At 43.7% G+C, this 14,655-nt stretch overlaps 1 protein-coding gene across 1 annotated transcript in view; it reads right to left on the bottom strand.

Moving 5' to 3' along the window:
- The window catches only part of GUCY1A2 (guanylate cyclase 1 soluble subunit alpha 2), a 149,526-nt gene that overhangs the window by 87,423 nt on the left and 47,448 nt on the right, over positions 1 to 14,655 (bottom strand). The window contains exon 4 of the mRNA XM_029048284.1: positions 8,055 to 8,773. Coding sequence (XP_028904117.1) covers positions 8,055 to 8,773 — 719 coding nt within the window. The remainder of the gene's footprint in view (positions 1 to 8,054; positions 8,774 to 14,655) is intronic.

The following is a 14,655-nucleotide window of genomic DNA, read 5'->3' as shown; positions in this document are numbered from 1 at the left end:
ATCATTTTATACTTCGGTTCCTGAAATTTTGACGAGATTACTGGAGAAGTGCAAGGTTTTCCCTCCAGAAAATTCTGGTGCTGACTTACATAAACGCCACCTCTACCCCACATACCTAAAACTCATTTTGAAGGTATGTCAAAAGTGTAGACTGATCATCCTTTAGCACATATATTCATTTATACTCATCCTCAGCTCTTGTGTCCCTATGCACATTCAAGTACTGAGGCTGCTTCTGGTGCTTGCAAATATTTTTATGTCTGCCTCCTCCATCGGAGTGTAAACTCCTTGTGGACAGGGGATTTGTTATATAATTCTCTTGTACTCTCCCCAGTGTTTAGTACAGTGGGTGCTCAAAAACTCCATTAATACCACTTACTATTACTCCTTTAAGAAAGGAAAACTTTAAATAATCCACTTCATTTCTTAGGACTAAAAGTAGCTATTATCATCATTATATTTCTTAAGCACTTACTACGTGCCAGGTGCTGTACTAAGTGCTGGGTTAGATACAAGCAAATGGGATGAGACACGGTCCTTGTCCCACGGTGGGGCTCACAGTCTTCATCCCCGTTTTAGACCCTGTCTCACGTGGGGCTCACAGCCTTCCTCCCCATTTTACAGATGAGGGAACTGAGCCCACAGAAGGGAAGTGACTTGCCCAAGGTCCCACAGCAGACAAGTGATGGAACCGGGATAAAGAAGATAAATCTGGAAACTGAATCAAAAAAGAAGACGGCAGTGACGATGGAAGTGTCGAATCATTCTCCCATCGGATATTTGAAGAAAAATGAGAGCAGAAAAATCCCATACAAATCTTAAGGAGATCTTTGGAAATGAAAAGAAATTCACTGAATCAATCAATCAGTGGTATTTATTGAACAATTACTGGGTTCGGAGCCCTATACTCAGTGTTTAGGAGAGCACAAGGGAGTTGTAAGCAAGGAATCCAGAGCTTACAGTCCAGTAGGGAAGACAGATACTAAAATAGGTAATAAGTAAGGGAAACAACAGAGATATGAAAAAGGAAGTACTATGCAGGTGGAGCTGAAGTATTAACGTGTTTATGGGGCTGGAACCAAATGCACAGATAACACACAGGTGATAGAGAATAGGGCGGGGAGTTGAGAGGTCAGTCAGGTAAGGTTTCTGGGAGGAGAAATGATTTTAGTGAGGACTCAAAGGTGGGGAGAATGGTGGTCTGTCAGGTGTGAAGGCGTTAGGAATTCCAGGCAGTATGGAGAGTGTGTGCGAGGGGCTGATATCAAGAGAGACAAAACTGAGGTGCCCTAAATAGGTCGATGTTTGAGAAGACAGGTGTCCGGACTGGGTTGTAGTGGGAAAGGAGGGAGAGAGCGGATTGAGTGAAGCAGCCCTCTTCTCTGTTAACATGCGACGGACTGTTAGAGAACTCAGAGTTGCTCCAGAGGATCATAAAATGAATCACCTCTTCATTTCAGAAAATGACCTGTTCATTATCCTGACCCTGAAAATGCATTACACGTGTTTACAAATCTGCCTTGCTCCCATGAGGTAAGATGATACTTAAGTATTATCTTCTGTTTAACAAGTGGAGAACAAGCAAGAAGTAGAGAGTCGATAGATGAACAGGGAACACGCCTGATTACCGAAGGATGCTGTAGCAGGAGAGGCTGTTGGGCATGGAGGGTTGACTCAGAGTAATCCTAGAATAATAATAATAACGGTATTTGTCAAGCACTTCCTATGTGCCAACTACTGTAACTGAGCACTGGAGAGATACAAGATAATCAAGCTGGACACAGTCCCTGCTCCACATGGGGCTCACAGTCGAACATAGAATCATTCAATCGGTGTGCAGAGCGCTGTACTAAGCTCTTGGAGGAGTACAGGGTGATAAACCTGGTTGACGTGCTCCTGGTTCACCAGGTCCTTAGAAATTAGAGGAGGAACTTACAGTCGAGAGAATCACAGAACTTACACGGTACGAAAAATACAAATAAATATGAACCATCAGACACCTTCCTGTTGATAAAACAATCCTCTTCTTGGCAGATAGCCTAGGCTATCACCTTATTTTGCCCTAGGCAGGTCAGTCACTTCTATTTTCGTTTTTAAACGCTTCTTTCTGCACATCCAATACCTAACTCCCAATGCAATTACGATTACAGGATAATGAAAATGAAGATGACTATTGAGAAAGTAAATGGAAAATTTAAAGTGAGCAGATATCCAACCTGCAATTCACTACAGCTGATCACCTTCAATGAACCACAGAGACAGATGTTGCTGACTTTCAAAGTGGAAGAAATACAATTTTGCTGAAATAGCACATCATTTAGGTAGCCTCTGACAAGTAGTTGGTACAAATACTGCTGACGACAGAAATACCCACATGTACAGTTGAAAATGTCACAGTGAGAGCGAGGAAATTTTTGTAAAGCCCACCCAGGTGAGTTTCAAGCTCTGTGAGGGCAAGAAATACTTGTACTGTTCTGTACTCCCCTATACATTTCGTACATTGCTTCACAAACAACAGGTGCTGAATAAATACAACCTATTGATTAAATGTTTGATTGATTGTTAATTAGGAACTCTAACCAGAAATTACCATTTTTGAGAATTCTGCCAGCCAATTCAAACACCCATATCGCGGGTGAAAATTCAATTCAACAGAGAAGCTGGGTGACCTAGTGGAGTCAGAGGCCCTGGGTTCTAATCATGGCTCTGCCATGTGCCTGCAGTGTGACCTGGGGAAAGTCCCTTCATTTCTTCCCTCATCTGTAGAATGAGGATTAAATCCTCCTCCCTCTGACTTCAAATGTGAGTCCCATGTGGGACAGGGGCTGTGTCCAACCTATCTTGAATCGACCCCAGGGTTAATTCGGTACCTGGCACATAGTAAGCCCTTAATAAATACCATAAAAAAATAAATAAAACTTTAAACACTGTCATATTCTCTTCAAAGATCAAACAATCAATGACAATTATTGAGTGTTTACTGAATATTAGGTACTGGTAGGGAGTGTAAAAGAGTAGCAGGACACATTTCCCTACCCTCAAGAAGCCTACGATCTAATACCACTGATTGATTGATTATACCAGAATAACTTTTGGCTACTTTCTTAAGCAAGGCAGAGCCAAAAGATCAGGTTTAAGACTGAAGTAGACTGTAAGCTCATTGTGATCGGTATATGCATTTGTTTATTGTTGTATTGTACTCTCCCAAGTGTTTAGTACAGAGCTCTTTGCACAGCAAGTGCTCAATATGATTGAATGAATAGCGAATGAATGAATAATAGACAAATATTATTTAAGAGAGTGACACCTAGAAAATGAACAAGGATAAAGCAGGAGGCTGTATAAACTCAAATTGGATGAAACAGTTGAACAAATAATCCAGTGTCCAGATACACATGAAAAACACATATGTACATGATCCCTGAAGAGAAATTTAATAATGTGCACATGTTAAGGGTGGATGTTGGTCGAAAATGAGTAGGGAGTTGTGAATTAAATGAAGAAGGCTTCCTGGAGTAAGTAGGATTGTAGAACAGCCTTAAAGTTGGGGAGAACTGTAATCTGGCAGATTTGAATTGCAGCTAAAAGCTGGAAACCCATGCTACACAATGACTAAGAACCTAAAATAGATACCAAAAGGTTTTACTGCTATTATTAATAACAACAATACTAATTTTGGTAAATTAAGTGCTTACTATGTGCTGATCATTGTACTAAGTGCTGGGGTAAATACAAGATAATCAGGTCTCATATGAGACTCACAGCCTAAGTACAAAGGAGCGGGGAAACTGAATCCCTATTTTGCAGATGAGGGAACTAAGGTCCAAATAAATTAACTTGCCCAAGGTCACACAGCCGGCAAGCGATAGAGCCGGGATGCTTCCCAGATTGCTTTGAATGTAGAGATATGAAAATTCTAGCTTTCACTGGGTATCTGCAAGAACATTTTTGTCATAATTGATTCCTATTTTCCTTCAGGAAATTCAGATTTGTACTAAAAAACCCATCATTTTAGGACCTGTGACATAATTGTAACAATTTGTGGATTACCATGTTGTGAAAAACTAATGTGTTATGGTCTGATAGGAAAGACATGCAGCCCAAATTCTCCCCTAATTATCAAGTATTAAAGAAGAGAAAAAGATAGATTTTGAGTGAGTGGCATTTGAATAATGAATATGTTTAACTGTGATTTGAAACCCATCTTTGAAAAGTCTCATAGTGAGGTAGCGGAATAATCAATTTATTCCAAGTTTCCAGGCATCACTTGAGAGAAAGATGGGGCATGAGTCTTAATCATTTTTATAAAGGAAAAGAACGGCTTTGGTTGGGGGCGGGGTTGGGGGAGAGGGCCCACGTCTCATAGAGTGAACAGGCCCAATGCCACGGGATCTGACCCCTTGCAGACCTTCATCTTTCCAAGCTCCCCCCCGCCCCACAGAAAGATGTTTCCTTGCCCTTTGGGTTCGACATCTCCGGCTTTAGTTTCTGTCATGCTCCACCTTCCCCATGTGGTCATTCTTGCCTCTTCCACGAACCTCGACCTTAACCAATCCAAACCCGAGCCCCAACTCTAACCTGACCCTAACCCTTACCAAACCAGAATCCTCATCCATTCTCTCCCTCCCCTGAACCGCTTCCCGGCCCTGACTCATTCCCCCCTGCCCACAGTGGAGTTTTCTGCTTGCTGAAATTCTTCTGATTTAAGGGATTGGGGACCGAGGGGGTCATCTCGACTCGGGGGCAGGTGGAGACCGGATATGGGGAGGGAGGAACCAGATCAGACAGTCCATGGAAGGAGCGGCAAGGCTCATCATTCAATCGTATTTAATGAGAGCTTACTGTGTGCAGAGCACTGTATTTTCACGCTTGGGAGAGTACGATAAACAATTAACGGACATATTCTCTGCCCACAAGCACCACGAGGAGGACCTGGGCTTTCCCCAGAGGAGCAGCATGGCCTAGTAAATAGAGCATGAGTCTGGGAGGAGGATCTGTGTTCTAATCCTGGTTCTGCCACTTGTCTGCTGTGTGACTTTGGGCAAGTCACCTCACTTCTCTGTGCCTCCGTCAGCTCATCTGTTAAAAAGACTGGGAGCCCCAGGAGGGACAAGGCAAGAATTAGAGACGGTGAATGGCAAGTGAGAGTCTGGAGCTAGTGAGGTGGAGTTGGGCATCATCAGAGATCATAGTGAGCCAGCCTACAGTGAGAAGAAGAAGGGATCCAAATCAGAGCCTTTCGAGAAAATGACCAATGGGAGGTGACGGGTGGAAAAAGAGCCGGTGAAGGAGAGATCGGAGCTGTGGGAAAGGATGCCCAGCTCAAAGCTCCTCATCCTAAAACATCTCTGAACCTGACGGTTCTTTTGGCATGGAGTCTGGTGACCGTGTTTTCCCCATCTGATTGGAACACCGTTTGGGGAATTCTACATTTTGTCCCTTGGGCAACTCATTTAACTTTAGTGCCTCGGTTTCCTTGTCCATAAAAAGAGGATGAAATATCTGTGTTCCCCTCCCCTTTAGAGTATGAGGCCCATGAGTGACAGGAACTGTGCCTGATCTGAAGGAAAAGCTTTAGCACAATATTTAGCACATAGTAGAGAAGCAGCATGGCTTAGTGGAAAGAGCACGGGCTTGGGAGTGAGAGGTTGTGGGTTCGAATCCCGGCTCTGACACTTGTCAGCTGTGTGACTTTGGGCAAGTCACTTGACTTCTCTGTGCCTCAGTCACTTCATCTGTAAAATGGGGATTAAGACTGTGAGCCCCATGTGGGACAACCCGATTACCCTGTTTCTACCTGGAGCTTAGAACAGTTCTAAATAAATAAAATTACATATATATACACATATATATATCTGTAATTTTATTTATTTATATAAATGTCTGCTTCTCCTTCTAGACTGTAAGCTCACTGTGGGCAGGGAATGCATCTGTTAGATGTGTACTCTGTCAAGCACTTAGAACAGTGCTCTGCAAACAGTAAGTGCTCAAATATCCTTAACTGACTGGTAAATCAATGAGAGGTTGATGGGTCTGGCGCATCCTGAATTGATCAAATCAACCTGTAGCATTTACGGAGCCCTTACTGTGTGCAGACACTGTACTAAACACTTGGGAGACTCATTTGACCAGAAGAGGTTAAAGGTCAATATCCACTTGGTTCCTTCAAATAATTGTCCATCAACTTTGGGGACTTTCAGCTAAGAGGACAAAAGGTAAGAATTTGACTTGCAGTTTGTTTGTTTTTTAAAAAAACCTGCCCTATTTTTCCTCAGCTCTCTGAGAACAGTCGAGGAGATGAGTGACAGCGTTATTGCCCCTGTCCTAGAGAAGACGTACTGAAAAAAGCTGAGCCGCTTCCTCAGTGTTATTAAAGTTTCTGAAACACTGCCATTAGTGAGATAAAAGAGTCATGTCATCTATTGTTTCCCATAACTCATCACTGCCTCCAGAAGCAGAAAACTTAGCCAGGCCGATTCAGTTTGGAAATCACCAACCGCCAACACATTTTGACAAGCAAACGTGAGTATATTAGCAGGAGCAGAAAACCAGATTAGATCCCAAGAAGTCTGTGAACCTGAGAAGCTACGGAATAGAATATCACAGATCCAATGATGATTGAATAAGGCAGGCCTGGAGACCACCATAACTCCTACAAGATACATGGACGATACCCCTCATGGTGTAAAAATTACAAACTCTTTATGCTATGATTGGGTATAATGTATTGAAAACTTCTTGGTTCTGGTTTCATGCGTTTTCTTTTGCGAAAACAAACAAGCTTTAAGCTTGTTTTACTTAACCTGGAAGTGACTGAAAAGTCAGTCGGTCAATCATATTTATTGAGCGCTTACTGTGTGCAGAGCACTGTACTAATCACATGGGAGAGTACAATATGAGAGATACATTCCCTGTCCATAACGAGCTTACAATCTAGAGGGAAAAAAGGAAATACTTCTACTAGAAAATGCACCTAAAGACCCTGGAGTCTCTCAATTCTCTCCTAATCCAGTTTTACTACCTCCTGTTGTCTAGTCATCATCTAGTATTATCAACTGTCGACAGAAAGCCTACAGTCCGATGACATTTTTACTTTGAATTATGCTTGCGATGTACGAGACTTAGAAGGATCCAGTACCAAAGCCAAGACTGAAGCCCATAATAATAAGGATTTTTTTTAAGCACTTACTATGTGCCAAAACACTAGATAATCAGGTCTCACTTGAGGCTCACAATCTAAGTAGGAGGGAGCAGAGTGATCAAATCCTCACTGGGCAGATGAGGGAAACTGAAGCACAGAGTAGTGAAGTGACTTGCCCAGAGTTACACGGGAGGTAAGTGGCGGAGCCAGGATTAGAACCCACTGGCCACGCTCCTTCTCTTTGGGAGTCCCATAGTTAAACTGCATCGAGTATCTGCAAAGGGCTTGATTTTTATTTTCCCACAGCTCCTCTTTCAATCAACGGATGTATTCATCATTTTGTTCCATCGGGCCCAAGCCAAAAACCAAATGAGTACTATCATTTTTGACTATAGTGATTGTTTTGATTGCTATTATTAAGTGTCCTTGTTTTTTATAAATAGAAATGGAAGCAGCGTGGCTTAGTGGAAAGAGCACGGGCTCGGGAGTCAGAGGTCGTGGGTTCTAATCCCGGCTCTGCCACGTGTCTGCCCTGTGACCTTGGGCAAGTCACTTAACTTCTCTGTGCCTCAGTTACCTCATCTGTAAACCGGGGATTAAGACTGTGAGCCCCATGTGGGACAACCTGATTACCTTGTATCTCCCCCAGGGCTTAGAACAGTGCTTGGCACATAGTAAGCACTTAACAAATACCATCATTACTATTATTATTTTAAAAATCAGTAGATGAGGCAGGCAATAATCCATAATAACTGGGAATCGGGCCAAATCTTTCCGCCTCTATCGAGAGACCACTGATTTCCCCAAGTGGCACTTTCCCTTTCCCTAACGACCAGCATCGAAGCCTCCGAAAGCGACGAACGATTCCCGCTCCCAAACCCCACGTCTTCCCCAAGGCCCTGTCCCCCCCTACCTTGTCTCTGTCCTCGGAGCCGGAAGCCTCCGCCCTGGTTCGGATGACAAAGGGGGTGGACAGTCTGGACAGGACGCGCTCGAAAGTGGCGCCGATCTTCGGGGAGACGATCTCGAAGCAGTCCTCGAAGTTCAGCGCCTTGTGCGTCTCGCAGCGGAGCTGCTTCCTCAGCCCCTCCCCCAGCTGCAGCACCCACATGCTCGCGTCAAACATCAGGTGGAAAGGGAAGGCCCTGCAGAAGGTGCTGATGTTGATGCGGAGGTCGGCCGGCACCAGCGACGTTCCCGGGGGGAAGGTCTGCGGGCTGTTTGCATCGACACGCTCTTTGATGAGGAAGGACAGGCAGCTGCAGTTTCCCGGGTTTGACCCCTCCGAGCCCGGCGGATCCGGAGTGACCTGCTCCACTTCCACATCCAGGCGGTAGATCTTCTTACCGGCGGCCTTTATCATCCCCAGCATCGCAAACCCTACGACGTGGTGCGGGTGAAAGTAGTGGAGCATGAGGGGGCCTCCCGGGAGCTCTTTGCATAGGAAAGACGGGGATTCCAGAGTGACCTGTCTTCCGAATGAAGTTCGAATGTGTTCCAGCAGAGCGTCGAACCCGTTAAAAAAGTCCTGCAGGGTTCCACCTACGGCTCGGAGAACTCTTTCGTTCTCATCGAAGCAGATATTAAAGAATTCCTCCCCAAATTTTTCTTGCATGTCCTCAAACTTCAAACCTAAAGGCAAATGGGAAGCAAATGTCAATTAGGCATGTGAGTGAAGGAGAGTTTTCTTTCTTCCTGGGTTTCCTGCAACTCTTCGATTCACTTGGGTTTATGAAATACAGTAACCTCTACAGTATAAGCTCCTTGTGGGAAGAGAACGTTTCTACCGACTCTGTTGTATTGTACTCTCCTAAGCACTCAGTACAGTGTTCTGCACACAGTAAGCACTCAATAAATATGATTGATTGATTACCTCAGCCTCTACACCAGATGGGAAATTCTATTCAAGCATAGTGCATGGCATAAAAGTATTTAACAGATACCATCCTTGCTGGAAACCAAGCGGATCGCTTCATTTTCCCCAAACTCTTTCTACGCTCTCACGGTTGCAGGTAAAACCCTTATGACCTCTATGCATTATACCAGGGCACAATGCGGGGGAATTAACGATATCAACCCATGATGAAATACGGTACTGAGGTATCATTCCCTAAGCCATAAATGTCGTTGAAAGTCTTTTAGCGGAAACAACACATTCACAGGGAAATGCCACAAGGAAAACAGGACATTTACCAAGAAGTGTAGAATGCCAAGCTATGACAGCAATCGATCAATTGTAGAATGTATGTAGAATGTTTTACTAACCACTTGGGAGAGTACTACAACAGAAGTGAATTGGTAGACACGTTCCCTGCCCACATCAAGTTTACAGAAATGAAAACGAAATGTGTAGCCTAGGGGAAAAAGAACCTGAATGGAAGTCAGGATTATATAAACACCAGTAATACTTGTGGTATTTGTGAAGTGCTTGCTTTTTGCCAAATTCTGCTACTCAAAGATAAGCAGATTGTTCACAATTTCAACACTCATTTCTAAGTCCAGGTCTGCCACTCGTCTGCTGTGTGACTTTGGGCAAATCATTTCACTTTGCTGTGCCGCAGTTACCTCCCCTGTAAAATGGGGATTAAATCTTACTCCTTCCTACTTAGACTGTGACCCCAAGTGGAACAGGGACTGTGGCCAACTTATCTTGTATCTTCCCTTGTGCTTGGCACAGTGCCATTAAAAAATAAATAGAACTAATAGTCCATTAATAGCATCAAAATGGAGAAATTTTAATGGATCAAACACCGCAGTTACTGAGCGCTTACTATATGCTTGGGAGAGTACAATATAACAGAGTTGGTAGGCATGTGCCCTTATTCCCCATTAAATATCCTCTGGGAAAGCTTTCTGAATATGAATTTGGGGGGACTTGAATCAGGTCTCCTGATAAAAGTGAACAAATCTCAAAAGGTCACAGGGCTCTGAAAATATACCCATGGGTTAGAATCCTAGTCTGTGGGTTCCTGAATTTACAAGAACCAGATGTTCAGATTTTGGGCCTCAGGGCGTAAGGGAGAGAACTGCTACTTATCTGCACTTCGGAAAACAATGAAAAGCTCAATGAAGTAGCTGAATAAATTTCAAAGGTTGTAATTTTATCAGCTCACATTTACATAATCTCTTCCATGGCAGGATCCCAAATGGTAGCCAAAAAGAGAGAGTAGGCTAACAGCCTAGAACAACGGTAACCTGTGATATTAATTTGACCGAAACATTACAAATCTCTTCAGGACAAACCAACAAAGAAATTGCTAGGAAAGCTGTAGGAATCACAAGACTTCGATAAGCGGAATTCAGTCATTCATTAAATTGTATTTATTAAGCGCTTACTGTATGCAAAACACCGGGAGAGTACAATACAACAATAGATGGACATATTCCCTGCCCACTTTGGAATGAAAAAACTGACATTCTGACATATGGTCCATTCTTTTCAATCCATAGATCAACTGTATTTACTGAGCACTTATTCTGTGTAGAGTACGAACCCCTTGGGAGAATAGAATGATGAGAGTTAATCCCTGTCCTCAAGGAGCTTGCAATTTAGCAGGAATGGGGAGGGAGAAAAGACACTGAAATAAGGGAAAGCAACCAAAGGTTTCTGTGATGACAGCATTTTAAGCCAGTCGTATTTATTGAGCGACCACTGCATGCAGAGAACTGGACTAAGTGCTTAGGAGAGTACAGTACAATAATATACAGGCACATGCCCGGCCTACAGTGAGCTTACAGTCTAGAGGACTGTAAGTCTCCTCCAAAAATTGACTAGTACATCAGTTTCCTAACCCCTTATCACCGGCTAAGAAAATTGACACAGGATCTCAGGATTCGGGGATATCAATGATGAACCCATATCTGTTCTCACAGGAAGCAAGGAAGGTGTTGGCAATCAATCAATAGTATTTATTGAACACCTATATGCCGAGCACTGTGCTAAGTGCTTGGGAGAGTACAATATAGCAGTTGGTAGACGTTCCCTGCCCACAACGAGCTTACAGTCCAGAGGAGGAGAGAGACAAGGAGAGCCAAATTCCTTCTCTCTCGATGGCCCGATAGTGTGGTGACTTTCACTCCCAATAAGCTTTCATGTGGATTTAGATTTTTCATACCATTTTCAGCAGCTCTTGTTCCTGTGGCTTTAACTAGTCAAAATATCTCCTTCCGGAAGGGCGTGCTAGGAGCTGGATTTTAACTTGAAGGTAATCCATTGCTCACGGAAAACAGAGAAGCCAGGTTGTTGGCATCTTCCAGTCACCCACAAAGTACGATCAGTTCAACTTGCCCCTCAGAGACCCATTTCTGTCCTACTCCCTCCCGCCCAGCCGATACACTTCACTCCTCTAATGCCAACCTACTCGCTTGAACTTTGACCTCGATTAATTGAAGAAAACTCCATCAGAACCAGAACTAAAACTCTGGTGACAACTTCATCAAAATCTCCACAGACATAACTTTGTGCCCTTAAGGATCCTCAGGAGTTGCTGTTGGATTGTCCAATTAAATACGCTATGCTCCGTACTTTTCAAAGCTACTATTATTTTTTCAAGTAACTTCATTTCTATTCTTTCAGAAAGGTTCCCCTTGGCAATAAGAAGATCGTTTGCCAGAAAATTGCTTCCAAATGCTAGCCCAATATGGCACCTTTGGAACTAGACACCTCACGGAAACCCAAAATTAAACAGAGCAGTGAATAAGCAATGGTTAAAAGGAGTCTTTCCCTGAGGACTCTGGGCGATCTCATTCCAAGAAAGTAAAAAAGAGCCGGTTTATGATCTTTGGTGCCCCTGAGGCAAGGAAATCTTTGCTATCTGCTGGTTCTTAAGGGGCCATTATGTTGGGCCACAGGTGCTCACAGCCTTCTGAATGACAGCATGGGGAAATTAATCGATGCTATTTATTGAGCGCTTACTGTGTCCATTTGAATTCCCTAGTCCTCCCCACCTTGTTCTAGAGCCATCGTATTTCTTGTTAAAGGTGGCTTTAACCTTTAACCTTCAGAGGTGACTCTGAAGGTCTTGAGGCAGAGGGGCCTGAGACCTTTGTACTTGAATTTGCAGATTTTATTCATCCCACCCTCAACCCCTGCAGCACTTATGGACATATCCAAAATTTATTTATTTAATTAGTGTCTGTCTCCGCCTGTAAACTGCTAGCTTGTTGTGGGCAGGGAATGTGTCTACCAACTCTATTTTGTACTCACCCAAGCAATTCATACAGTACGTGCTCAATAAATACGATTGATCAATTGATCGATAACTGTTCAAATGAGCTATTGCAGAGTGAAAAGCATTCAAATAATTTGATGTTTTAGTATTATAAACCATCAACAGTCTAGAAAGGTGGTCTTCAGAGACCTGATAATAATGGCATCCATGAGCTCCTACTGTACTGGCCACACTGTACTGAGTGATCAAATGATTATTATTTTTTAATCCCTGTTCTCCCTCCTCCTTAGGCTGGGAGTCCCATGTGGGACAAGGACTGTGTCCAACCTGATCATCTTCCATCTCCCCTACTACTTAATACAGTGCCTGGCACATAGTGAGTGCTTAACCAATAACATAACAGTAATAATAACAAGTACTACAAGAGAAGGCCTCCAAACTTAAATTTCAACCAAGCTGGAAAAAGATTTTCTAAATTTATTTAAAATGCTCCGGCTTACCCTGTGTGAAAAGGGACAGGAAGGAAAAATTTGAAAAAACTATTAGAGACTGAGAGAAAAAAAAAATTTAAGGTATTTAGGTTATTCCTCAGTGGTTTTATCTCAAATCCAAAGCTGCCCTGTGAGAATCAAACTCTTCAGTGGATTTGGGAAACTTGAATGCACAAGTGGCCTAGGTTCCTATGCTACCGCTGGCTCTAATAAAACGGAGACTTTGTCACTTGAAGTGAGAAACCCAGTAGTAACCCACTAAGCAGGTAAGGAGCTGCTTTCATGCGATCAATTCCTGTGGCTTTGTCAACAAATCACTACAGGGGGGGTCTCCAAAGGGATCTATTCAAGGCAGAATAAAATAACTCATGGAGCAGGGGTTTTTTTCTTCCAAAGCCCTTTGTGCGCGCAAAGCAGGCCACCAAAAGCAGAAAACAAAAGCCCATTACACTTCCCAGTCGTCTGTCCACCGCCCACCAGACACACTTGAGAGGCAGACGTTGGGCCAAAAAAAACCAAACCAGCCAACTACAACACCGTACACGATGGAAGCAGTTCCCTTCACAGGACCAGCTGTAGAGATGTTAAAACTCAAGCGTCCTTTGGCTCTCTCCCCACGACAGCCCGTTGCCATAAAAATGTCCTGTTACTTGATGGCACACACTTTTGCATTTCCTGAAAAAATTTCCTGGCCAAAGTACGGCAGACAAGGGGGAAAAGCCAGCGTGGATTCATTTTGGCTGCTGATTTTGGTTCATAATAGTTCTGGCCAGAAGAGTCTAAAATGTCTTGATAATCAATCAGATCAAATCATGTTCCAAAAGTGTTTGGTTTGGTTCAGGTTCAGCCCTAGAACCTTTGAGAGAAGTCCAGGATGCCTCAGTTGTGAAGGGAGCAGGCGGGAGACAGTTTCCTGGGGTTAGAGATGGGGAAGGTGTGGAATTTTTAGCACCCCAGGGACTCTCCCAGGACAAATTCTCTCCCGAATCATCTTCCCAAAATGTTTCTCACCACACATTCCCCTCCCTTTCTGGCCCTCTCGTCCAGGGCCTCCCAAATTCCCTTCCACAATTCCCCATTCACGCTCCCCACTTTCCATCTCCACGGTCCCCCCGTCCCCTTGTCCTCTCGCGTCAAACAGCTCCCAAGACCATAAACAGCCCTGTCTGTCTACCGATCCGCAGAGCCGAAATTTCATGGCAGGAGCTGGAAGAGACCAAGATTGGGTAAACAGGTGGAGGGATCCCCTTCAAGTAAAATGAAGAAATAAATTTTAAGAAGCTGCAGAGTTGGCCTGGCAAACGGGAGGTAGGGTGGAGAAACAGAAGTCCTGGGAAGGATGGAGAGAAAAGGGTGGAGCTGGGGCCGGGGGGAAGGAGGATGGCACTTAGAGATCGGGTCACAGGCAGGTCTAGGCCTCTGAGGGAGCCAAATCCACTTAACCACCTCTTCACGGAACTTTGTTTTCAACAACAGGAAAATAGACCATCCTACAAGTGGGACTCGTAGAAGAAACTCGAACTAGAATTAACGGAAGTGGTAACCTTTTTGAAACTGGGGGAGAGGAGGGTCAGTAAGCACTTCAGTTCTTTCATTAGCCAGCCAAAGCAGGAGGACGAAGGAATGCCGTCTAGTTGCTGCCATTTTTTTCTCCTGAAAGGGTTATTATATTTATGCCTCTGCTTAGACAAAAGCTTTTTCTTTTAGCTTTATAAGCATAATGGAAAATATGAAAGATGTCACATAAGTGGGTGAAGGAACGTAAGCAGGGAAAGGGTCACTTGGCCTTTAATCAAGGTTCAACATTAGAGAGTTGAGGAATTAAGAGAGTAACTGCGGGACAAATATTTAC

This window comes from Ornithorhynchus anatinus, chromosome 20 (assembly GCF_004115215.2).
Source record: "Ornithorhynchus anatinus isolate Pmale09 chromosome 20, mOrnAna1.pri.v4, whole genome shotgun sequence".
Classification (NCBI taxonomy): Eukaryota; Metazoa; Chordata; class Mammalia; order Monotremata; family Ornithorhynchidae; genus Ornithorhynchus; species Ornithorhynchus anatinus.
Note: the sequence above shows the minus strand (reverse complement) of the source record. Positions and strands in the feature narration are given on the sequence as shown.